The sequence below is a fragment of the Morus notabilis genome, unplaced genomic scaffold, assembly GCF_000414095.1.
Source record: "Morus notabilis unplaced genomic scaffold, ASM41409v2 Scaffold122, whole genome shotgun sequence".
Classification (NCBI taxonomy): Eukaryota; Viridiplantae; Streptophyta; class Magnoliopsida; order Rosales; family Moraceae; genus Morus; species Morus notabilis.
This window is the reverse complement of record NW_010358752.1, coordinates 184,182-209,096: the sequence shown is the minus strand read 5'-3', so window position 1 is coordinate 209,096 and position 24,915 is coordinate 184,182. Positions and strand designations below refer to the sequence as shown.

The window sequence follows — 24,915 nt, the reverse complement described above, 5'->3', positions numbered from 1 at the left end:
GTTATGACTTATAATGTGCAACAATAAAAAAATAATAAAAAATAAAAGAAGGAAAAACAAAATCTTGAGTGCATTTGGTCAGTAATCTGCCTTTTTAGTCGACTCTCAAATTCACACAAGTACATTGTATTACAATACATGATAGGGTAAACCGTCTTTTTTTTTTTTTTTTAAGGGGAGCTAAACCTTTATAGAAAAGATAGAAAAATGGAATGCAAAATTTGTAGTCCTAAGCTTTGATTTAAGGAAAAAAGAGAAAAATATGTCAAGACTTGAGATAAATTAAAATTAAAACGCTAATAATTTACATAAATTAATAAATAGATTAAATTACTGTTTTCGTCTATAACTTGTCTGGTTATAAACCATAACTTAACAAGTTATTCCTGATTTTTATCCATAACTTGTCTGACTATGAACCATAACTTGACAAATTTATCCATAACTTATCTGATTATGAATGTTAAGTTATGACCTATTAATTTTTATAATTAAAAATTAACCTATATACTTTCTTAAGCTTTTCATATTAACTTATTTTCTACTATTTTCCTTGATTTAATCTTCATATTTAATACAAGAAGGTACTGATGGATACATATCAACTACTAAACATATTTGTTGTTTCATAAATTTTTTAAGATAAACTCAGATTAAATGCAGCACATTGAGATTGCACAGTAAATTAAGATAATAAAAATGAAAAGTACATTTTTTTTTTTTAAAAATCAAATTTAAAATTCGAGATTTTCTTTTTTCCTCTTATAAAAAGACTGCAACCTTCTTAGCTACTCAAGCCAACTCGGGGTTGACCAGAGTCAATACCCGAACCACCACCCTTGCCTTGTGCTAAGAAAACTCAGAGAGCCAAGCGGACACCGAGTCACTGACTAACAACTCGACGCCTGACTCAGCTATCATGTATGCAGTTATTCTTATCACCATGCAAGGAGTCTCAACGCAGGGTTCGTTCTTGACTCAACAGCCCCAAAACTCCCAACTCACTGAGTCTTAACTCGCTCACTCCAAACAAACAACAAATACCCCTTTTTACCCACTTCTTCACCAGTACCCTCACTCTCTACACACAAGTCAATGTTAATTAATAATTAAAAAAAAAAAAAAAAAAAAAGGAAACTAGTTGAGGCTGGACTTGGCCACTCTGAGAATCACGTGACCGTTATCACTTATCAGCTTTCGCAGTGAAGAGCGGCCTTGATCTTCTGGACCGTACAAGAGATGAGATTGTTGACCGTCTCCACCGATTCCACCGTGAGCTTGGCCGTAGGAAGGCTGTTGACAAGGATCTGGAATGCCACGGTGAGGAGAGACCCACCCACTCGCTGGGGCCCATCACCACCGTTGACGTTGTTAACATTGTTCCCGCCGCCGTTAGTGGTCGCCGACACGGACCCACGGGAGCCTGGCCCATCCGGGACGATCGAGAATCCCGAGGGCAGCAGCGCCACGTACGCAGAATCGCCACCGTTCATCACCACGTGCATGGCTGGTATGTCAACGGGCGCGTAGACCACAAGCGACCCCGCCGCGTCTATGCAAGTCTCCTGCAGGATCAGCATGCTGCTCTGGTTCGTGTTCATCGCCTGCAACCAAGAATCAATGAACAAAAAAAATAAACCCCTCTTTACCACAATATTCACACAAAGTGCCACTCGTTTTGTCAATTACTTTTGGGTTTTTTAACCTGCCACGCTGATTCGGAAGGGGAGAGAGTCAAACCCTGATAAACCTTTTTCTCGCTCTTTCCATTTTCCTTTTTCTTCTCTTTTATTTTTTTCGTGAGGCCAGATGTTTCAGATAAACCAACTCGGAAAAGTTGAGGGCCGTCCTATATTTTGACTTTTTTTTGAAAAAAGTTACCCAAACAAAACACAGTTCTCCAAAAACAAAAAACCGTCCTTATAGATACTTCCAAACCCCCAAACTAGTCCACCCCTTCATAATTCAGTTTCACCCTCTCACACTTTACAATCCCCAAAATCCAAATCCAATAATACCCACAGTTTTACTATTTCCAACCACGTAAAAAATTGAGAAGTGGGCATATCAAAAATCAATAACAATCATTTAGATAGGGGAAAAAAAAAAAAAAAAAAAAAGGCTTACGCTGGCACGGAGAAGGGAGACGCAGTTGCCGTGGTCTTGGCCTTTAGCAATGTGGGCCATCTCCTGCATGGGCCCACCGTTTGACAAGATGTCCCACTCGCTACGGAGGCGCTCGTCGCGGAGGAAGTCAAAGAGGCGATTGGGGGAGACTGGCAACCAAACGGAGGTGGCAGCGCTGAGGACGATCCCTGGAGGCTCCCCCGGGTCGTCGACACTCTTCCTCGTCATCACTCGCACGTCCTCGTCCACGTTGCCCGTGGCGTTGAGCTTGTTCCACTTGTGAACTGTCGACGCGCAAACCCCCGCGCAGAAGTTGTCTGTCATCCGCTGCGCCAGCTTCAACATGCTCCGCCGCCCGCTCGCCGTTATCCCGGCTGCAAATTTATTGTATCAACGTTGTATATCAAAGTCACCTTGAAACTCTATGACATGAGATAATATTATTTAATTTGAGTGTTGTAAAGGACTACCGGTGTGATCTCGGGTGGGGACGGTGGAGGACATGAGAATGGCAAGGCATTCGCACTGGCGTTGAAGGGTGGCGACCCACCGTTGCGCACCGAAGCCCATGCCGGAGCTTAGCAATGGACGGTAGAGTTGGTGCACTTGGCTCTCGTCGTATTCTGCATGCTCGACCCATGTTACCTGCGCAACAATATAATAATGTGTGCATAATTTACTTTATTAAGATAGCTTATGTCCTATGTTAAAAGAAAAATATCAAATGTTTATGATAAGTAATTAAAAACTAATGCTGTAATATAATAATATGATTGTGGGTCTTAGAGATTATCAATTAAAAATGGATAGCTTGACTTATGTATAATGACATTGACTCCGCTAAAAAAGATTTGAGAACTTAAAACAAGAAACTAGATTTACGTAATTAAGTAGGGGAAATTAAATTTTTTTTCTGTTCATTCGGATTTGTATATAGGCGTCATTTTTCAGTAGGAAGAACAACAAAAGGAGATGGGCAAAATGAGGGGCCATGGAATCACGTAGAGGTTGAGGGAGACAAAAAAATAAAATAAATTGAGAGACATCGAGAAGTGTAACGCTGTGGAATTCACCCTATTTGAGTCCACATAAGAACAAAATAGCCAGGTCTTGCAGTTTGACTACGAGAACGAGGTCTTGTTATTATATAGTTTAAAATAAGCTTGGCAGAGTTCACGTTGATTTAATATGTGGCTTGGCTAATGGCAGAGAATCGAGAGAGCATCAAAGATTGGAATAGAAACATCAAAAACATTGTTTATTCAATCGAGTTGAAGATTACAAGGCCATTTGGATGCAAAAGACACGAAATTAATGTGTTCAAAGTCCTGAAATTTGCGTAATAGAGGCTTCTATCGGATAAAAATAGTCCCATATCATCGATTGGCTAACAAAGGGTGGCTGTATTATAGCAGAAGTAAGCAAACCAAGTCATTGAAACTTGGAATAAAGATTATAATATATACGAGTTTATAACAGAAGGAGCATTGAGGGGTCAATAATGATAAGATTTTTTGAGTGGCTTCAGATTCGATGAGAGGGACATAAAATATAATCTTCTCGGGAGCCAAACTAAGCACACTGACAGTTTGGTGATAAAGAGAGTAATCACTAGAAAAACAATAAGAAAAAAATTTATAACAAAAAGCTTTTTGATGCAGGAGCTTTAAGTGGTTGGCTTGGGAATGAAAATGCCCATGATTTGATGTGGTTAACGGTGTGTTTTTGCTCACTTAAATGTACTCAACTAACCTCCAATGTTGCAGTTACTTAAGCAGACTCATTAAAGACCAAAGTAGAAAAAGGGAAACACCCACTTGGGAAACCACAATAAATGCAAAGAGAGAAACTGAGCCAAAACTATGCAACTCAAGGGTGTGTTTGGTATTAGACTCTAGTTTAATTCCTGATAGGCGTATGGAATAATAAGCAAACAAAATATCCCCTCCAGTTTTTCCCTTGTGTTTTTTATTTACTAAACAAAAGCCTTTATGGTATACAGTTTATACTTGTACCCAAGCAAAAGCCTTTATAGTATACTAGAAACTGAAAATGGTACGTTGGTACGATACAATAATGCATTTACAATTTTACCTTTGAGTACCCACTAGGCATGTCTTGCACAACACAGCCAGAAGGAAGCCTCCTACAGTTGACAAACGTTGGTGCGCCGGAAGTTTCTCGGATGGTGTCAATGGACACATCCACCACCGCCCACACCCCCTCCGAGTGCTGCTTGCAGAACCGGAGGAAATTCACTTCTCGCACCGGCACCAGCGGCGATAACACTTGAAGCTCCGCGTGCATCTGGAAATCAATAATTTAACATCACATTTAGTCACAAAATAGGCTTCTTTTTTATCCTACAATTATAATTTCATTCCACAAATCTATGTTATGTACCAGCTGAAGTGCACCATTTCTAGTTCCTCCCATGCCGCTAGAGATCACGTCTGTTGTGGAGGTTCTGGCTATCATACAAGGAAAAATCTCCGCCCAACGATTCTACAAATTGTCATAAAATTAATTAGTAAGACCTAATTAGAACAATCTTTTAAGTAGTGGTGATGAATAATTTAGGCTTATATTTAATTATTATTACCGAGTCCATTAGAGTCTCCACAAGGGCCAGACTGTTGATGATAACAATCCCGGTCTCTCTAGAAGCTTCGGTGACTAACCCGTTTGGTTTCATGCCAATGCAAGGCGTGAAGCTCCTTAAGTACTCCTCATGATTCAGTACTTCTCTTCCTCCTCCTCCGCCTTCCAAGCTCCTGATCCAAAGCGGCTCATCAGTCTGCGCCATCTTAACCAATTCGTCCATGGCAGCCAAAGCAAGCTCCAAGTACATCGACCTCTCGATGGACCGGTCGAGGACTTGAACACCCCCAGTAGGCCTCGCCGGAGGCAGAACCGGCAAAGGGTTCGAAATCCCGCCCCCAAAATCAGGCCCCAAAGGCATTGTCGTCGCACTCAGCGCCGCAAAGCCGTTGCTCCCGACGCCGAGCTCCAGCGCGGAGCTCGGCAATGGCGGCGCAAGTGACGTGGCCAAGGATGAAATGGGACGTCCCAAAAACTTGCCAGCGAGGGCGCAGACGCGCTCCAATTCGTCTTTGAGACGGGCGTTCTCAATCCTCAGGTGCTGCTCTTCGAACGAAATCTCGCCGATTATCGCCGGGCCGCCGCAGTTTGTGCAGATTGGGTTCCTCATGGCGTCCCTGATTGACATGTTTTCAGCTCGGAGCTTGTCGTTCTCTTGCCTCAGTAATGAGTTCTCGTGTCGTTCCAGTTGGGTCTGGTCGGTAAAAATTAATAAGTTATATAACCAAGAAGAAAGACTAAATCAATTTGTTAAAATGAAATCATATTTGTTTTTCTTTTACCTTCATTTGGGTTCGGCGATTTTGGAACCAGAATTTTACTTGCCTCGTCTCTAAGCAGAGGCGTTTGCTGAGCTCCAATCTTTGCTTCTCATCAGGATGAGGACACTCCTTAAACAGACTGAAAATGGAACAAAATCTAAATACAATATCAAGACTATAACAAACACAGTTATGGTTGAAATGAGATCGAGAAGAATGAAATTAATTAAGAAAAAATGATTACGCTTCGAGCTCTTGGATTTGTTGAGGGGTGTGTCGGTGGTAACGTTTTTTCCTCGGAGGCTTGTCGGCGGCGTCCTGATCGTCGCCGGAACCGCCTTCCAGGTTGTCGCTTCCAGATCTACTGATCTCGTGCTCTTCCTCTCTGCTTCTTCTTCCCCCGCTCGGCTCGAAATTCTCCGCCATGTTTCTAATCATATCTCCTTGTCCATCTATATTCGTTTGCTGCTCAACAAAACAATGAAGAACAAACCCCTATAAAGTTGAGAAACAAGAGATCAAAACAAGCGAAAAAAAAAGGCGTTGGTTTTTGTTTTTGGGTCGTACGAGGGCTAGAGAGAGTCCGGGAGAGTTGAACATTGATTTGGTTAGAGATTGAGTGACGAGTCGAGGCTGAGCGATTGCAGTGGAGGGCATATTGTTGTTGTCGTTGTTGATGTGGTTGTTGTCGTTTTCGTTGTTGTGGTTGTGGTTGTTGTTACTGTAGGGGATGTCAGCCACTATTCTTGAACCGCCGCCGACACCACCACCGCCAGTACTACTATTGTCAAGGAATCCTCCAAAACTCATCAAAGAAGAACCCTTTCTTCTTTTTTTTTTTTTTTTTTTCGTTTTGATTTTCCGCTTCACCAAACACTATTTTTTCTCTCTATCTTTACAAATTTACAAGCACTTCCATTAATATTGAGTACTAGTAGTTCATAGTTTTTTTTTCTGAGTAAATTAAACCAGCCCCGGATTTACAAAACGAAGATATGTGAGGAAAAACGAAATGGGTCTCTCATTATTGAGCACAAAGAAAAAAGTATCTGAACAAAATAAGAAATCAAAAGAGAAAAAAACCTGAAAAGGAAAATGAAGGGGGGAAAAAAGAGAGAGAGAAGAAAACTAGGAGAGGATAGAGGAGACAAATGGTCTTTGGAGAGAATTACCCCAAATGTCTCCAACTCCCTCTCTGTAGAAGAGAAAAAAACTTGGGTGTATGTGTTTGTTTGGAGAGAAAGAAAGAGAAAGAAGGCAAGCAAATAATCCTCTTTTTTTTAAAATTTTTTTTCCTTTTTCTTGCTTAGCTCTTCGTTCTCTATCCCTCTCTCTCTTCCCTCAAATTTCTTCTCTCTGCAAAACTGCAACAACAAAAAAATAAAGAGGGCTTGGTTCCTGAATCACAGTGGGTAGAGGTTTGAGAGTTGAAAAAACTGGAACCCTAGTTTTGGGTAAGTGTTATCTCGTTGTCTGCATGCCTTGACTGTGCTTAAAAGGTTTCAATAGAGTTGAAGAGACCTAGAGAGAATTATTAAAAAGCAAAAAACAAAAAAAAAAAGGGAAGAGAGAAAACGCTTTTCCGAGATTTGCAGAGAGAGAGGGGAAAAAAAAGAAAAAAGAAAAGAGGGAAAAAGGAGAGAGAGAAAGAGAAAGAGATAAAACGCTGTATGTGGACTCTTCGAAGCCTTACAAATACATAGCTCCAAAAAGGACCGGTTGACTCTTTAACCCTTTTTTTTCCTTTTCTATTTTTTTTTTCACACTGTGAAAAAAAAAATACATATATATATATATACACACACATACACGCACACATATGTGTGTGTGTGTGATGCTTTTTAACGCCTTGTGTTGAGGAAGTAAGAAAAGGAAGTTACAGTGACAGAGAGCTGAGATCTACTGTTTCACCATTTTCCACAATTGGTACGGCCCTTTGGGATTTGGTATTATTTTATTAATGGTTTTGAGACTTGTTTTGTGAAGGTTTCAAAATTTTCACTTCATTTATTCCATAATATTTAATAATACTAACTATTAATGAAATTGTTTAGAAGTTAAAAGGTTGATTAGTGAGGGAGAAAAAGGTAAGAGAATAAAAGGAAAAAAGATCTGATTTCCGTAGTAGTTTCTAGTTTTGTCATGACTGGTGAGTAAATGCTCCAAATTCATAACTCATAAAATAATGCCTTGCTCACAAAATGTGAGCACATGACATGTTCTTTTGTCTAGAAAATTCAAAAAAAAAAAAACTCAAGTTTCAATTTTATTTAAGTTCACATTCTTTTAAGTTTCAACTTTATTCAATTTTACTCAATTTTATTTAAGTTCTAACTTCAACTCAAGTTATAACTCAAAAATTACACTCAAGTTACACTCTAAAAGAACAACCCCAAAATTTCTATTACATTGGAATTTTTTTTGGGAAAAAAAATCACTTCAAAATAGGAAAAAGAAAAAGTACACCAAACTAGAAGCTTTTTTTATTTTTTTTTAATTTTTATCTCTCCTGACGTGATTATAAATAGGAAGAAAGAGGAAAAGCAGCATATTTTGTGATTTTCCTAAATATTATTTCTTCTTATTAAACAACACAATTTATAGTGCAACTATCATAAGATTGGATTACCAAAAAAGAAAAAGATCAAAAAAGATCACCGAAGAGAAAAGATCATTATGCATTAGGAAGGTTATTCAATACTTGGAAACATATTCAACCCTGTCAAAAAATAAAAGGAAAAAAAAAAAAGTTAATCCGTAATTAGTACTTCCTAAAACACATTAACAAATTTACCTTGAATTTGAATTACACTCATTTTTACTCTACTACAATGAGTTTACTTTTTCCAAGTTTTTGAAATCCATCATGGAGAATTTCGTGATAGGGGTAATAAAATATGTGTACGAGGTCCTCTTCAGGGATATAAATGCATATTCTGTGATTCAAAATATAAGGACTATTCTATGTTACTTCTTCTGTAAAAAAATTCTCATGCCAATTTGATTAGATTTTTTTTTCCCCCAAAAAGATTCTTTAAAACTTGAGTTGACGAAAATACCCCTGACACTCTGATTACAGACTCACCGGAAAGAAAGGCGGGAAACAGTGACACTGATCTTCCGGTGTCCATCCTGATCTAGTCCCAACTGCCACCACCTACAGTCCATTGATTTATTTTTATATAATTTTTAAAATTCTTGTTTTAGATAAAATTTCAGAAAAGGAATTTAGTAACTCATTTATAATTATGGACACAAATCTGTACATTAGATTTTCCAAACGTGGGGTGGGAATGACTAGCCTGTGCTTTGCTCAAATATATTGAGGAGACTGTTGCTAGCTCTTTTTTACGAGTTATTCACCTGTACATATTACCTTTTCCATGTTTACCAATTTTCCCATTTTCCAATTCCGTGCGATTGTGGCAAGGTCTGTCTTATTGGTAATCTTTGTGTTTTCTGGATTATAAGGCTTTGCAACAAAACTTTGCTCAATAAATATATATAGCTTTTCTAGTGCAATCAAAAAAAATAAATTTTTAACGGTCATATTTATATCAAAATTAATTTATTTTATATATATTTTTAATTTAATGTGATTTTTAACTAATTTAATAGTTAAAATTTGACACTATCCATAAGTTAATTTTACCAGAGAAACTTATATATATATATATATACAAATATGTAAACTACTATAAAGGCAACATTTAGTATTATCAGGCAAAATATTATCTCATGTTTTCAAGCACGGGTCTAAATCGATTAGAAAAATAAAAAGCATGGGTCTAAATCACATTCATCCACGCTATTAACTAATGCAATTTTTTTTTTCTTTTTGAAGGTAACTAATGCAATATCAACATTATACATTTATAAACTAGTATATTAATGTCAATCATAATCTAGTTTATTAATATCGATAATAAACTTGTTGGAATAAATTAACCTTTTTAGTGACATTATACGGGCAACAGTTTATTATTAGTTTTTTGTTTATTAATTTGTCTCATTATACAAACAGCACAAAGTATTAGTACTGCAGTTCTTTACTATTGTGAAGAGATTAATTAAATAATAAAGCAGGATATAATATATTGTGGGTTCGTGATCTGGCTGAAGAAGGTTATTGTAGATTGCTCTTTTCATAATTAATTAATGTTATATTAGTCTTAACCAATTACTTAATTTTGAATATCTATGTCTATAATGGATAAAAAGAGAAGTAAGGATCTTATTTCGTAGACCGGTTTAGCATAAGAGTCAATTTTTTACCGTTAAATTTCGTTAATATTACATTAGATTAAAAAATATACATAATTGATAATTTTTAATACAAATTTAACGGTTGAAAAATAAAAAATTATTGATAATTTATTTTTCAGTAATATCAGAGAAAGTTCCATTGAGTAAAGTACTTAGTCCTTTAATTGTTTGCATATATAGATAGCCTTTATATACACACTTTCTCACAGTTGTCAATATAAATATATGGGACCTTCTCCGGTACGTAAATATACCAGTAGGTTATATTTTTTATCTGTCGAATCTGTATAAAATCACGTAAAAGTTAAAAAGTACGCATATAAGTCTGGTTTTGAACGCTACAAGAAATCCTTAATAAGTTCGAAAAAGTTCTCTAAGGAATTAAAGAGGAAACTCTCAACCCAAAGTTCTTGAATTAAACCATTGAGTGCTTCTTTGAACCTGTTAGCCCTTGCTCTTGTAATTGGCCCACTGGGTATCTGTAATGGATCCTTTGTTGGTGCTACTATATTCTCATCATTCCCTCCTTCTTGAAAAGGATTTGTCCTCAAATCTTCATTTGCGTCATAAGGAGATAAATCAACAACATTTAAACTTGCACTTACATTATACTCACCTGACAGATCTAGCTTATAGGCATTATCATTGATCCTCTCGAGCACTTGAAATGGACCATCTCCCCTGTTGGTTTTCGACTCGAATTTGGATGCGGAAGCGTGGGCATAGCGGATCAAGTATAACAAAAATTTTCATAAAACCTTTGAGATACTCTATAGATTATATTAATTTATACACGAATAAATTAATCACATTAACTTATTTATTAAGAACTCAATTACGAATAATACATGGCGGCTGATTAGGATGATAACTTGAGTTCTTTGACCTCGAACAATCCTTGCTTCAAAGCCTTGTGTTTAGAAAACCAATGTCTTCCACATCAATTCTTAGAATCCACGAAGACGTGTGTGTGGGCAACCTGAGACAACGGGTTAGAACAAACACTCAAATTTCCACAAACACCAACGCATGCACGATGTGAAATTTTTGGAGAAAAATATTTTTCCTCTCACTCTATAGAGAATTTCGGCCACACTTAGAAAAATAGGTCAAAAATTGTGTCTCATAATTTTCTATCATTCTCTTATTTATAGAGTAGAAGTCAAACTTCTAGAAGGAATCCAATCTCTATCTCCAAGATAAAGCTTGTTAATTATCTCCTATTTGAATTTAAAACAAAAGTCTCCTACTCCTTATCCTCAAGATGGCCGGCTAACCTAGGTGATCCTATCCCTGTGGTAGGTGCCAAATAGAAATAGGGAAGAAAGAGAAAATCATCATTTATCATGCAGTCCAATTTTGATTCAAATTCAAATTCCAATTTAAGTCAAACTTAAATTAATTTAAATTCTAAATTGAACAACTTATCAAATAAGTTTAAAAGGATAAATTTAAATTATGTTCACAATTCAATAATCACATTATTTAAATAATAATTAATTCTCAATTAATTATTTTCGAGTGTTTAATTTTAGAATTCCATAAATCTAAAATTCCCATTTTGCCCTTTGTGTCTGGTAGAATTACAAGGACGACACGGGGACTAATGGACCTATAATCCCGAGCTCCAATAAAATTAATAATTAATTACGTACTTTAATTAATTAATTAATTAATTCTATTAATTCTAATAGTTACTCCATTATAAACTTGGAATTGTACTCTCGAAATTATAGACATTAATTACTTCTAAACTGTGAAGTGTCCATTTGATATAGTCACTGCATATAGATCAATTCTCTATAAATAATTCATAATTAGAGCTAGGTGAAATCCGTTAATCTTTCTAATTATATCTTCATCCTTGAGTACCATTGATTCTCTAATGGATAGTGATTCATAAAATACATTCATGAACCAGAGCGTTCTTACTAGTCCAAGTACCGAATCAACACTCAAGAGAATTATTTATTTCCTTCTTTCTCAAGAACGAATGGATTCCATCTCGTATAATAACATTATCGGCTACCTACTTCATCATATCTCCAAAATACAAGGAATAGGATTCAGGGTCTCGGAATCCATACCGAGTAAATCAAAAGACACAAATTCATAAATAAGAGTTTGTTAAGAACTCAGGATTAAGATCATTCTATTCTATATATGACCATCAGTACACTCAATTAGAATTTCTATACTTAACGGAAATTATTAGAAATTCATATTGTGTATGTGTCCCTGTTCCACATAATTTCATTATGCGTAATACACTCATTCAATATCTCGCTATATTAACAGTGCGGATAACACCGTTCCATTCTAAATGAGAATGACATGTATTAATAATGTTTTAATTAAAGATTTCAAACTTTAATTGAATTCATTACGAACATTTTAATTATTATCCTTAAACATTATCCTCTCGCATATAACACTTATATACAATGTTTAAGGTTACATAAATAATCACGAAATTTTCATTTAATATTCATAAAATATTCACAAATATATGCACATAAAATGATGAATAAACTCTTTTATTAAATAAATAATAAATATCTCATCACATCTCATGCTTCTAGGACACCATTCCCAACATCCCCTTGGAAGTAGTTTGGAACGCCGTTGAATTGGGAACCTTTCCTTCCTCAAATGCAACCAAACCCAATCACCAGGTTCGAACACAACTTTCTTGTGTCCTTTATTTGCTTAGTGAGCATATTGCTTTTAATTATAGCACGCAATAAAGTAGTTAAAGACCTATTAACTACTTCAGTTTGTCCATCAGTTTATGGATGACAAGTAGTAGAAAACAAAAGCTTGGTTCCTAACTTACCCCACAAGGTTTTCCAAAAGTAACTTAAGAACTTTGCATCCCTATCAGAAATAATACTTCTAGGCATGCCATGCAATCTTACAATCTCCTTGAAAAACAAATCAGCTATGTGTGAGGCATCATCAGTTTTATGACATGGAATGAAATGTGTCATCTTAGAAAACCTATCTACAACAACAAAAATTGAATCTCTTCCCCTCTTGGACCTAGGCAAACCTAATACAAAGTCCATAGAAATATCAATCTAAGGTTCACTAGGTATAGGCAAATGGGTATACAAACCATGGGACTTAGATTTAGATTTGGCTTGCCTACAGGTTATACACCTCTCACAAACCCTTTCCACATCGCTTTTCATATGAGGCCAAAAGAAATGTTCATGTAAGACCCCAAAAGTCTTAGCTACGCCAAAATGACCCATTAAACCACCTTCATGTGCTTCCCTTACAAGCAATTCACGCAAAGAACAATTAGGCACATAAAGTTTATTTTCTCTAAATAAGAATCCATTATGCCTATAGAACTTGCCAAACGCCACCTTTTCACATGCGTTGAACACATTGCCAAAATCTGATTCATTAGCATACAAATCCTTAATGTATTCAAATCCAAGTAATTTTGCATCTAAGGTAAAAAGTAAGGCGTACCTGTGAGATAGTGCATCTGCTACAACATTTTTCTTACCTTGTTTGTACCTGATCACATAAGGAAACATCTCAATGAATTCTACCCACTTGGCATGGCGTTTGTTCAGTTTTTGTTGCCCCTTTAAATGCTTCAATAATTGGTGATCTGTGTGAATCACAAATTCGTTTGGCCAAAGGTAGTGTTGCCAAGTTTCCAACGCCCTCACTAGTGCATACATCTCCTTGTCATAAGTAGGGTAGTTTATGGCTGCCCCACTTAGTTTTTCACTAAAATATGCAATCAGGAGGCCTCCTTGCATCAAAACAGCTCCAATACCTATTCTTGAAGCATCACATTCAATTTCAAATGTTTTTGTGAAGTTAGGTAAAACAAGTAATGGTGCATTGGTTAATTTCTCCTTGATTAGTTTGAATGCCTTTTCTTGTTCATTCCCCCACTTAAATGGCATGTTTTTCGTGATGACTTCAGTTAAATGTGCAGCTAGGCTGCTAAAATCCTTCACAAATCGCCAATAAAAACTAGTCAAGCCGTGGAAACTTCTCACCTGACTCGCTGAGGTAGGCATTGGCCACTCTTGGATTGCCTTCACTTTTTCTTCATCAGCTTCAATCCCTTGAGCACTAACAACAAAGCCAAGAAACACAAGCTTATCTGTGCAAAAGGTGCACTTCTTGAGGTTAGCAAACAACTTTTCTTTTCTTAAAGTATCTAAAACAAGTTTCAAATCTTCAACATGTTCATCCAAGTCCTTGGTATAAATCAAAATATCATCAAAATACACAACCACAAATTTTCCAATGAAAGCATGCAAAACATGGTTCATTAATCTCATGAAAGTGCTAGGTGCATTAGTTAACCCAAGAGGCATAACAAGCCATTCATACAAACCATATTTTATTTTAAATGCAATTTTCCATTCATCACCTTCTCGCATTCTAATTTGATGATATCCACTCTTAAGATCAATTTTTGTAAAAACACAAGAACCATGCAATTCATCAAGCATATCATCTAACCTAGGAATGGTATGACAATACTTTACCGTTATGTTGTTGATGTCCCGACAATAAACACACATCCTCTATGTCTCATCCTTCTCAGGATCAAGTAAAACCAGAACTGCACAAGGACTTATGTTCTCACGCACATACCCCTTTTCCATTAATTCACCAACTTGTCTTTGAAGTTCCTTTATGTCCTCGGGATTACTTCTATAAGCTAGTCAGTTCAGAATTGATGCACCAGGTATGAAGTCGATTTGATGTTCAATTCCCCTAATTGGAGGCAATCCGTGTGGTACCTCTTCAGGAAATACATCTTCAAATTCCTGCAAGAGAAAAGCAACAACACAAGAATTGTTAAGCTCATTAGTGCTTAAAAATGCCTCCTTGTACAAATGTACAATCATCGGCTGTTTGAAAACAAGGCTCTCTTGATCTCACTTTTTCTTGCATAAAATTTATTGTCTTCTCTCTATTCTCTCATCACTAACCGAAACTTCCTCACACACTTCTCCTCTCCTTTTAGTTTCGGCCTCTCTTATTTTTGTACTCTCATTCTCCTTTTTCTTTTCACTCTCTTTTTTTATTCTCAATTGTTCTTCAAGAACCTGTTTAGGGGTTAAGGGTACAAGAGTGATTGGCCTTTTATTTAATACAAAGGAGTATCTAATGGTGAAACCGTTATGAGTAACACACCGGTCGAACTGCCACGGCCTTCCCAATAGGATGTGACACGCTTGCATTGGTACTACGTCACACAACACCTCGTCTTCATATTTCCCAAGGGAAAACGCCAACAACACCTGCCTTGTCACTTTGATTTCTCCACAATCATTCAACCATTGTAGCTTATATGGCCGAGGGTGTTTCAACGTTGTCAATACCAATTTTTCCACTAATTCAATGCTGGCCACATTGGTACAACTCCCGCCATTAATGATCATGCTGTAAACTTTATTTTTAACATGACATCGAGTATGAAAGAGGTTTTTGCATTGTATCTCTTCTTCTTCTTTACTTTGTGCACTAAGAGCTCTTCTAGTAACCAAAAGTTCTCCTTCCACTGGATACTCCGCATCATATGCATCCTCCAAAGGCAGCATGGTATCTTCCTCCTCTTCATCTTCCGACTCGATATCTCCATTGGCATTTATGATCATCAATCGCTTGTTTAGACATTGGCTAGTAATATGACCCCTACCTTGGCAAAGCATTTAATATTTCTAGAAGGTGTAGGTTTGGCTTTTCCCTGTATTTGAGTGTTGCCAATTTTGTTGTCCTTAGATGGCTCGGCCTTGGGCTTGAGATGGGGCCGGTCCTCTATTTTGCTTCCACTTGGTCTCCATGTTGATGAAAATGAGTTCTGCCCCCTCTGAGAAACCCCCTTCCGTTTGAGTTGTTGCTCCACTTTAATGGTCGTGTGTATCATATCTGACAACTCCACATAATGTTGCATCTCAACCACGTCAGCAATGTCTTTGTTTAAGCCGTGCAAAAACCTAGCCATAGTTGCTTCCCGGTCTTCCTCCACGTTAGCCCGGATCATAGCTACCTCTATTTCCTTGAAATAATCATCAACGCTCTTGAACCTTGAGAAAGACGTTGCAACTTCTAAAATAAATCCTTGTGATAGTGACTCGGAATGAAACATTTTCTCATAAGCGCTTTCATCTCCTCCCAAGTCTTAATGGGATGCTCTCTGTTTCTCCTCATGTTTAACACAAGTTAATCCCACCACACAATAGCATAATCAATAAATTCAATGGCAGCCAACTTTACCTTCTTCAATTCAGAATAATTATGACAATCAAACACCAATTCCATACCTTTTTTCCACTCCAAATAGGCTTCAGGATCGTTGTTGCCTTGGAATGATGAAATTTTCACCTTGATGCTTCCCAAGTTGTCATCATGCCTATTCTCATATCTAACTCTTCTCTCTTCATTCTCACGCCCAAACCTGCCCCGGTTCATGTAGGGACCCCCATATTCATCTTCTTGGCCATCTTCCTCGTACTCCTCATAATTAACCCTAGGTGGAACACGCCTCCTACGCTGAACATTGGGAATGTTTTGTGGTGTTTCCCTCTGGGCTCCGGCCTCTACCCTATCTATTCGATCCTGGATCTCATCAAACTTCAACTCTAATTTCCCAAACTTCTCCTCCAACGACTTAAAGAAAAGTTTAAAGTCGATCGGTTGTTGAGCTTCCTCGGCTATAGCTTCTTTTTGGCTTTGAGACATGGTGTAAACCTGCAAAAAAAAAAAAAAAAAAAAAGTTAGAAAAAGCCTCCCAAGGCACTCCCTCGCATGTTTCACTCAAGATTAGGGCACTCACACTCGTGTTTCACATACTTCGCTTTTACCCTCTTATGAACTTAAACACTCTGGCCTTTTTCCACTCTTAGTCTCCTCTTTTAATTCTCTATTGAACTCAAACAAACTAATCTAGATTCCCTGCAACTTTTCAAGATTTGAACCACACAAACCACACTAAGTTGATTAATAAAGAGAAGGAATCAATTGGCTAAAAGAACAAAGATCAGGAAAAAAACTAATGATTTAAACAAGAAGAACACACTAGGGACGAAATTAATGATTTTTTTTAATTTGATAAGCAGCGTCAAGAACTTACTATTTGCAATCAAGCTCGAATTCTGAGTTTTTTTTTTATTTTTGCTTTGTAATATGCTGGAAATAACAAGCTTGCACGAAATCAAAATAAGGAATAACCCAGAATAGTTCGGCCAAAAGTATAGAACAACCAATCAGAATTTTTTTTTTTTGGCTAAAAACACTATTTAAGGATAGATCAAACCTATCTTAGAACCCAAAGCTCTGATACCAACTGATATAAACCTCACCAAGAATAGTGAAACCCGGAACGAAGATTGGAATTAAAAATCCTAGGATCTTCAAAGAACATATTTTTTTGGTGAACTTTGACCCATTATCTATAGAAGATAAGAACCAAAGGTATGTTAAGATAGACGCCACACTCAAGAATAATTAAGAACAAGATTTGAAGAGTGATAAGCCTGGTTTTGAACGCCACAAGAAATTCTTGATAAGTTCAGAAAAGTTCTCTAAGGAATTAAAGAGGAAAACTCTTTCCCTAAAATATTATTTCAATCTCAATAATATATTGTCCCCTTGCTTGGGTGTTAAAACACCCTTAAATAGACTGAGTACAACCCTTACACGTACAACACCCTTAAGGAAAAGAAAACAAAATAATTAGGTAATTGAACTGCCTTACAATTAGGAAACTAATTGATATCCAAATAAGGAAATAGAATAAAACTGACAACTAATTAACTAAAGAAAAGGAAAATTAAAATTAGGAAACAAGGAAAATTGCTCCTTATTTCGAAAACTGGAAATAGAAAATCAGCCTAGATGCCACACGCCCAAGAAGCTTGCTTCTCGCCCAATTCTTCTATTCAGCCTTCTCGATTGCTTTGATGACATGGACTAAGGCTTGTGCATCATTTGGTGAAGCAGAAGTCGTTACAGAAGATAGTACTATAGTACTCTGTAGAGTAATTATAATGCAAGCGTGTGTATATGTTATTTGAATTGCCTATTAATATAGGGGTCGAAACTTTCATTAATCGCACGCGAAAGTTCTGACACGAGTAATTTATTACCTTTGAATGATATGTATTAATTTTAAGGTCATAAACACCTCAACACCACAGAAAAAACAAAATTAATTAAAAAACTTCTCTTGAATTATAATCTATATAACACTGTCTTTTAATCTTCAAAACATAACATACGTTCACTCTGAATTATGAATCACTAATAAAAATGCTCAATCATTCAGTTTTTTAACAAAAAAAGGGCTCATATCGCATAATTTTAACATATTTTGGTAATCTTAAATGTTCTTTAAAAAATACTACAAATTAAAAATTAAATCCTTTTAAGTAATTTTCTTTTCATTAATTAATTAGAATTTAAAATTTAAAATTTTGTTTTATTGTTTTATTTTAGTTATTATCATATTAAATTAAAATTAAAATTTATTTTAAAAAATATAAATCTAAGAATCATGGATAGAAGAGTAATTGTGCACCAAACCGTTTCGCAATAATCAATATTTGTGTGCATATGGCGATGCAGTCAGAAACATTTAATAGAAGGAGCATTTTGTTAACAATTCATAGTTTGGCAAGAGGTGTTATATTTTCAAGATTGGAGGGACAAAGTGTTGCGAGGGGTAAAATGTTACACGGGTCAAAGTTCAAGGGTAACTTTTATAATTAATCCAAAAAAAGTTAATTTTGAAGATATAGGCGTTGTTCATTTCAAAAATCAAGTTATAACTCAAGTTTTACTACTAGAGTGTTTTCTCACACAAAAATTCAAATTTAACTTTTTTATTACAGTGTTTTTCTCTCACATACACAACTCAAGTTCTAAACTTGAATTGTGAAGTGAACAAGACCATGATTTTGGGCTTATAACCGTATAACTAATTTTTTTTTCTTTTCTCTGGTTATGAAAGCATTCATGCAATAGTTTTTTTTTTTCCTAACAGAGAAACTCCATTCAACAACTAAGTCCATACATATTTAAATATAGTTGGAAATGACCACCAAATACAAGGGTATTCAACCACAGACAAAGACTGGATCCATCAATGAAAATGAATGAAACGTAAAAACAAACACAATTTCGAGACAATAGAAAAAGACATACTCAACACATTAATAACTTGGGGCAACAAACACTCATTTGATATAAAATATTGAGCAACCCTATTTGTCCTAAAAGGGATTAATCCCCATCAGCGACAAAAGTGGGCCCCACTTGCGGGGTCTACTTTTTTGTGTCTATAAAGATAAATTCTCATCGGGATAAAAGGAATTTTCCTAAAACGTTACAATGGATGGATAAAAACTAGTTGATCAATACAAAAAGACCTATGGTACCAGTGTCACTTATAATGCTATATAGGATCAAATCTAACAGACAAAAACTAACAGACTAAAACTACTACTTTTGTAAAAGAGTGAGGCAAGAACTTTTGTTATTAAAAAAAATACATAATTGATTGCCTTTATAATAACTTTACTATTATATCCCGCCATTGATTACCAAAGAATATGTAATTTATGGAAAATAATTGTAACACCCTGAAGAATTAAATGAGATTAATTAAGGTAATTGAGATTATTAGTGTGCCTAATCTGATTTAATTAATTGAGTTTTGATTAATAAATGTTTCTGACGTGTAATTTAAATAGTTCCAAGGTATTTAAATTATTCTCAGTAATTTATTTTAACCCAGAAGTGTGTATGAGCGCATTTCTAGACTGCTCTTTTAAAATATTGACACTTGTCCATTTTCTTTTCTTTTCTTTTCCTTTTCTTTTTCTTTTCCTTTCCTTTCCTTTCTCTTTCCTTTCCTGTGCACACTCCATCTCTCCCTTCACTCTCATTCCCGTGCTCTCTCTTTCTCTCTTTTCCCGTTTTTGTCCCAATCGAACGGATCTTGAACCAAGGAAATATTTAAAGAAGTTTTCAATGCCAAGAGAAGGATTCAAGGTAAGATTTCTGAAAAACCCTCTCTTGAATCTTGGATTTTTGAATTTCAAAACCCATCTTTGGTTCAAAATAGATTTTCATGGATTTTGAGTAAATCATGGTAGAAATTGGAGATCTTGGGTTCTTTGGACTTGGTTTAGTACCTAGAACCCGGATCTAGTGGTTTTTCTTTGAAATATTTCGATTTGGGACTGAGATTACAGGTTTTCAGAGAGCTTTCCGTGAGCTTCTCTCGCGCAGCTGGTGCCACCGGTCGACCTGTCTGGTCAACTGGATCACATGGTAACCGGTCGACCGGTGCTGTCAACCGGATTGCATTGGCCTGACTGGTCGACCTGTTCGGTCGACCGGAGTGCACACCACCGGTCGACCAGTGGTAATGCACTGTTCTGTCACTGGTCGACCGGTTGACACGGGGTTTGACCCTGTTTGGCCTGAAATTGTTGTTTTGACCTCTGTTTTAAGGGAGAACCTAAATTAGCTTCATTTGGGGACTTAAGATAAATGGATTAGCATCTTTAATCATTGATTTGAGATTGAAAACTCTTGGAATGATAATTTGAAACATGGAAATGGATTAGGGCACACTAATAGGAAATTCTTGGTTGGAAATTGAGATTCGATTGCTTTAGGAATGACAATTGATCCTAAAGTGTTGTCTTGTATCAATGATCACTGAGGATTCAGACTGAAGGGGCTTGAGGAAGCGGAAGACAGAAAAAGGCAACGCAAGTCCCAGGTTTGATAGTGCGAGGTAGGATTATCTATCCCTTTTCCTTGTGAGCCTGATTTTCAAAAAGAATTTTGGCCTTAGAAATGTTTTAAAGAAAAGAGGTTGGGTTGCGAAAGAAAAACTCTTCGAAAACCATGGCTTGTTTAGTTTATGGAATCCATGGCTTGTCCAGTCATGGAACCTCATGGCTTGCCCAGTCATGGGGCCCGCGGCTTGAGTAGTTCGTGGGGTCATAATAATGATTTCAGAAAGTTAATGAATGATTTTTTAAACAAAGAGATCTTGTGAACTGGTAAGAGAGTCTATTGCTGTAAGCCTAGATAGGATGCGTAGAGTGCATCCTCGGGGGTAGAACCTGAAACTCAGTCCGGGTAGGCGAGGCACTTGGTTATGTAAGTAATTTGTACTAATTACTTGCTGAAGCCTGTAATATGGAGATTTTACATTTATTCCTTTGAGAAAAATGATGTGAGGTTCCAACTGTCTGTTGGAACTGAATGTCTATTTATTCATTTACCCGTTTATTTATTTACTCGCACATTTATATGTTCATTTATTTTTAAGTCATTTCAAATTATATCCTACTGGGCCTTTCGCTCACATTTCAATGTTTTAAAATGTTAACCCCTCCCAGGAGATTCTAGGAGCGGTGTACAGTAGCTGGATATTTGCTATGCAGTAGCTGAGTTGTGCTGCTATTGGAACAAGAGACGACTGTGTTCATCCTCTGACATAAATATAAGGAATCGAGAATTCTGTAAACTCATGTAATATTTAGATTAACTAGACTGTGGTTGATGTCTGTTGTAATTGATTATTTACATGTTCATGTATGTACAATGTCATATATCCTGTGGGTGGAGCCCTGTGTGTTGTCAGAGGCTCAGGATTTTGTAATTTATTTATATTTTAATGGAGTTAAGTGGGGCTCGTCTGGAAATCTGCCTTATTAATCCCTAATCGAGCTCCACGTCACCCACCCCATTTGGGGGGCGTGACAGAGTGGTATTAGAGCCCTAGGTTAAGAAACCCCAGGATTATACATACATGTGTGACATCAGTAATCCACTGAACAGTCTAGTTTTATTTCAGTTAAAGGAAATGGCGCCTCACCGTAGACCAGCTAATCAACCGGCACAATAGAATTTGGGATTTCTGGATGCCAAGTATGCTGCCTTTCAAGACATGGCCACTAGAGCTCAAAACGAGCGGCCGGTTGAGGATAGGAAGCTAGGTTACTTCCGGGAATTTAGGCTTGTGCCTATCCCCTCGTTTAATACTGAGGGAGGACCCTAAGAAGCAGAGTTCTAGTTTGACTCCATAGTCAAGCACTTGAGTACTATGGGAGTCCCAGATGAATACTGGGTGGAATTTACGGTATACAAGATGGAGGGCTTAGCAAATACTTGGTGGAAACAGGTCAAAAGAAGAATAGATGTTGCAGGACTGACCTGGGAGCAATTTGAGACACTGTTAAATGAGCAGTACTTCCCCCAGAGTTATAGGGATGAAAAAGTGCTGGAATTCATGTATATACTGCAAGGTGACATGTTTGTAAGGGAGTATGAGGCCAAGTTTAATGACCTATCCCGATTTGCGCCATCTTTGGTGGAATCTGAACACCTTAGATGTCTTAAGTTTGAGAAGGGCCTCAAGAACTCTGTGAGGAGACCATTGGTGGCTTTGAGAATTTGGAATTTCTGGGATTTAGTGGTTGCTGCTACTAGGGTGGAGCAGGATAGCATAGCCTATCACCAAAGTAAAGAGCTAGCTGGATGAGTTTCAGCTTCTGGCGGACCATTTGCTTCTGGCGGGCCCCAGCGGAGTGGTAGAAGGAACCGCAACCAGAGACATCTTGGAGGGGGAGTGATTAGCGGTGGTAGTAGTTCATCAGGAAGTGACAAAAGTGCTCCATACGGGCCCAAGTGTCACTATTATGGGCAGGTGGGCCATATAAGGAGGAATTGTCCTAATCGGCCGCCGGCTCAACAAGCCCAAAGTGACGCTTTATACAGTCAGGAGGGGCCACCACAGTATATGCTACCCTATCAGCCACAGCAGATGCCATACCCTCATGTGCCAACTTATCAACCACCTCAGTATACACAAGATCAGCCCCAAGCGCCGAGACCGGTACAACCACCTCCGCTGCAACAATATAGGCCAGCGACCCAACGGCCTAATGTTGGTGATAAAGGGCAAGGGAAAGTGCAGGGGCAAGCTTATGCCCTGGCAGGAGGCAGTTCAGGAGGTCAGACCAGCAACGTGGTGGTTAAGGGTATGATTCTAATCTCTCATTCTTTTGCTCACGTGTTGTTTGATACAGGTGCCACACACTCGTTCATATCAAGTTCTTTTGTTCGGACTTTGAAACTGAAATCTGAGAATTTAGAAGTCCCGATGACTTTAAACTCCACACTGGGATGTGTAGAGGTGTTGAGTGTGTGTAGATTGTGTGAAATCACGATTGGGAGTGAGCAAATGAGAGCTAACTTAATTATCCTTCTTATGAGTCTATTTGACGTGGTCCTCAAAATGGATTGGTTGTCAGAATACGGTGCAATTGTTGATTGTTACTGTAGGAGAGTGACTTGGATGACTAAGTCTGGAACAGTGATTTCTTATCATGCAGATATGAATCTAGTCCTGGGAGAACGACTATTGAAGTACAGTGTTGGGGGACGGAGGAATCTAGCATGTTTTTCTTCGCTTCTTGCTTTGAAAGGTGAACCTGAGGTAATTGGAGATAGTGCGGGAATTCCTGTAGTGGATGAGTTCGCAGATGTGTTTCCTGAGGATTTGCCTGGTTTACTGCCAGATCGGGAGATTGAATTCGGTATTGATTTGATACCGGGGACGGCGCCTATCTCTATTCCTCCATATCGGATGGCATCTGCGGAGATGAAAGAGTTGAGAAAGTAGCTTGAAGAGATAGCAGAGAAGGGATATATTCGAAATAGTACTTCACCTTGGGGTGCACTGGTGCTATTTGTGAAAAAGCACGACAGATCTCTTCGGTTATGCATTGACTACCGTCAATTGAATAGGGTAACTGTGAAGAACAAATACCCACTGCCAAGGATCGACGAGCTATTCGATCAGTTGGGTGGATCACAGTTTTACTCTAAGATTGACTTGAGATCTGGGTACCACCAATTGAAAATTAAGGAGGATGACATTCTGAAGACTGCTTTTATAACTCGGTATGGACACTTCGAGTTTCTTGTAATGCCTTTTGGGCTGACGAATGCCCCGGCGGCATTCATGGACTTGATAAACCGTGTTTTCTGACCGTATTTTAATCAGTTCGTAATTGTCTTCATTGACGACATACTGGTTTACTCAAAGACTTGGGAAGAACATGAGCAGCACTTGAGAATTGTTCTTCAAACTCTTCGTGAACACCAGTTGTATGCTAAGAAGGAGAAATGTGACTTCTGGCTGACAGGAGTGAAGGTTCTTGCGCATGTAATTTCAGGACAAGGAATCTCTGTCGATCCTTCTAAGATTGAGACTGTGCTACAGTGGGAAAGGCCGAAGAATGTAGCAGAGATTCACAGTTTCCTCAGACTTGCAGGGTACTATCGGCGTTTCGTGAAAGACTTCTCGAGTATTGCTGCACCGATGACTCGGTTGACCAAGAAAGGAGTCAAATTCCAGTGGGACGCTGAATGTGAAAATACTTTTTAGGAATTGAAGGTCAGACTGACAAGTGCACCAGTCTTGACTATTCCTGATAATGAAGAACCATATGAGGTGTATTCTGACGCATCGGGGAGTGGGCTTGGCTGTGTCTTAATGCAAGAGGGACGTGTGGTAGCGTACGCATCTCGCCAATTAAGACCACATGAACGGAATTACCCCACTCATGATTTGGAGCTGGCAACGGTAATATTTGCTCTGAAGATATAGAGATGTTATCTCTATGGAGCAAAGTTTCAGGTCTTTTCTGACCACAAAAGTCTGAAGTACTTGTTTACTCAGAAAGACTTGAATTTCAGGCAAAGGAGATGGGTGGAGTATATGGAAGATTACAATTTCACTCTGCAATATCATCCTGGAAAAGCTAATGTGGTGGCTGATGCCCTTAGCATGAAGACGACAGGGACTCTGGCGTCAGTAGCTTTGGAAGATTGAAAAAGGACTAAAGTGGTGAGTGAGTATAATCTTCAGTTCTACGAAGATTATAACCAGGCTACGGTGTATAATCTGGGCTCTACACCGGATATTGTGCAACGGGTTAAGCAGAATCAATTGCAAGATCCACACCTCTAAGGAATCTGGATTCGAATCCAGAATGGAGAACAACTCTAGGATTGGAGAATCCGAGAGGATGGAGCCTTGTATTTCCGCAACCGCCTTACTGTTCCTAAGGCGGATGAGGTA

General features: G+C 37.6%; 2 protein-coding genes and 1 pseudogene across 2 annotated transcripts; 1 reads left to right on the top strand and 2 right to left on the bottom strand.

The window, feature by feature from the left end:
• Window positions 1–737: 737 nt before the first annotated feature.
• On the bottom strand, window positions 738–6,754 carry LOC21390932 (homeobox-leucine zipper protein ANTHOCYANINLESS 2). The gene is made up of 9 exons (XM_024162452.1): window positions 6,057–6,754; window positions 5,734–5,954; window positions 5,511–5,628; window positions 4,730–5,422; window positions 4,531–4,632; window positions 4,222–4,434; window positions 2,598–2,772; window positions 2,128–2,501; window positions 738–1,604 (listed from the first exon to the last, which is right to left on the bottom strand). Exons 1-9 carry the CDS (start codon window positions 6,297–6,299, stop codon window positions 1,191–1,193), a joined length of 2,553 nt encoding a protein of 850 aa, XP_024018220.1. The 5' UTR covers window positions 6,300–6,754; the 3' UTR covers window positions 738–1,190.
• A 3,339-nt stretch (window positions 6,755–10,093) lies between these two features.
• On the bottom strand, window positions 10,094–16,484 carry LOC112090645 (annotated as a pseudogene).
• A 5,431-nt stretch (window positions 16,485–21,915) lies between these two features.
• Window positions 21,916–24,666, top strand: LOC112090644. Its single transcript, XM_024162454.1, has 6 exons — window positions 21,916–22,257; window positions 22,351–22,807; window positions 23,162–23,447; window positions 23,577–23,635; window positions 24,008–24,107; window positions 24,531–24,666. Exons 1-6 carry the CDS (start codon window positions 21,916–21,918, stop codon window positions 24,664–24,666), a joined length of 1,380 nt encoding a protein of 459 aa, XP_024018222.1.
• Window positions 24,667–24,915: the final 249 nt, after the last annotated feature.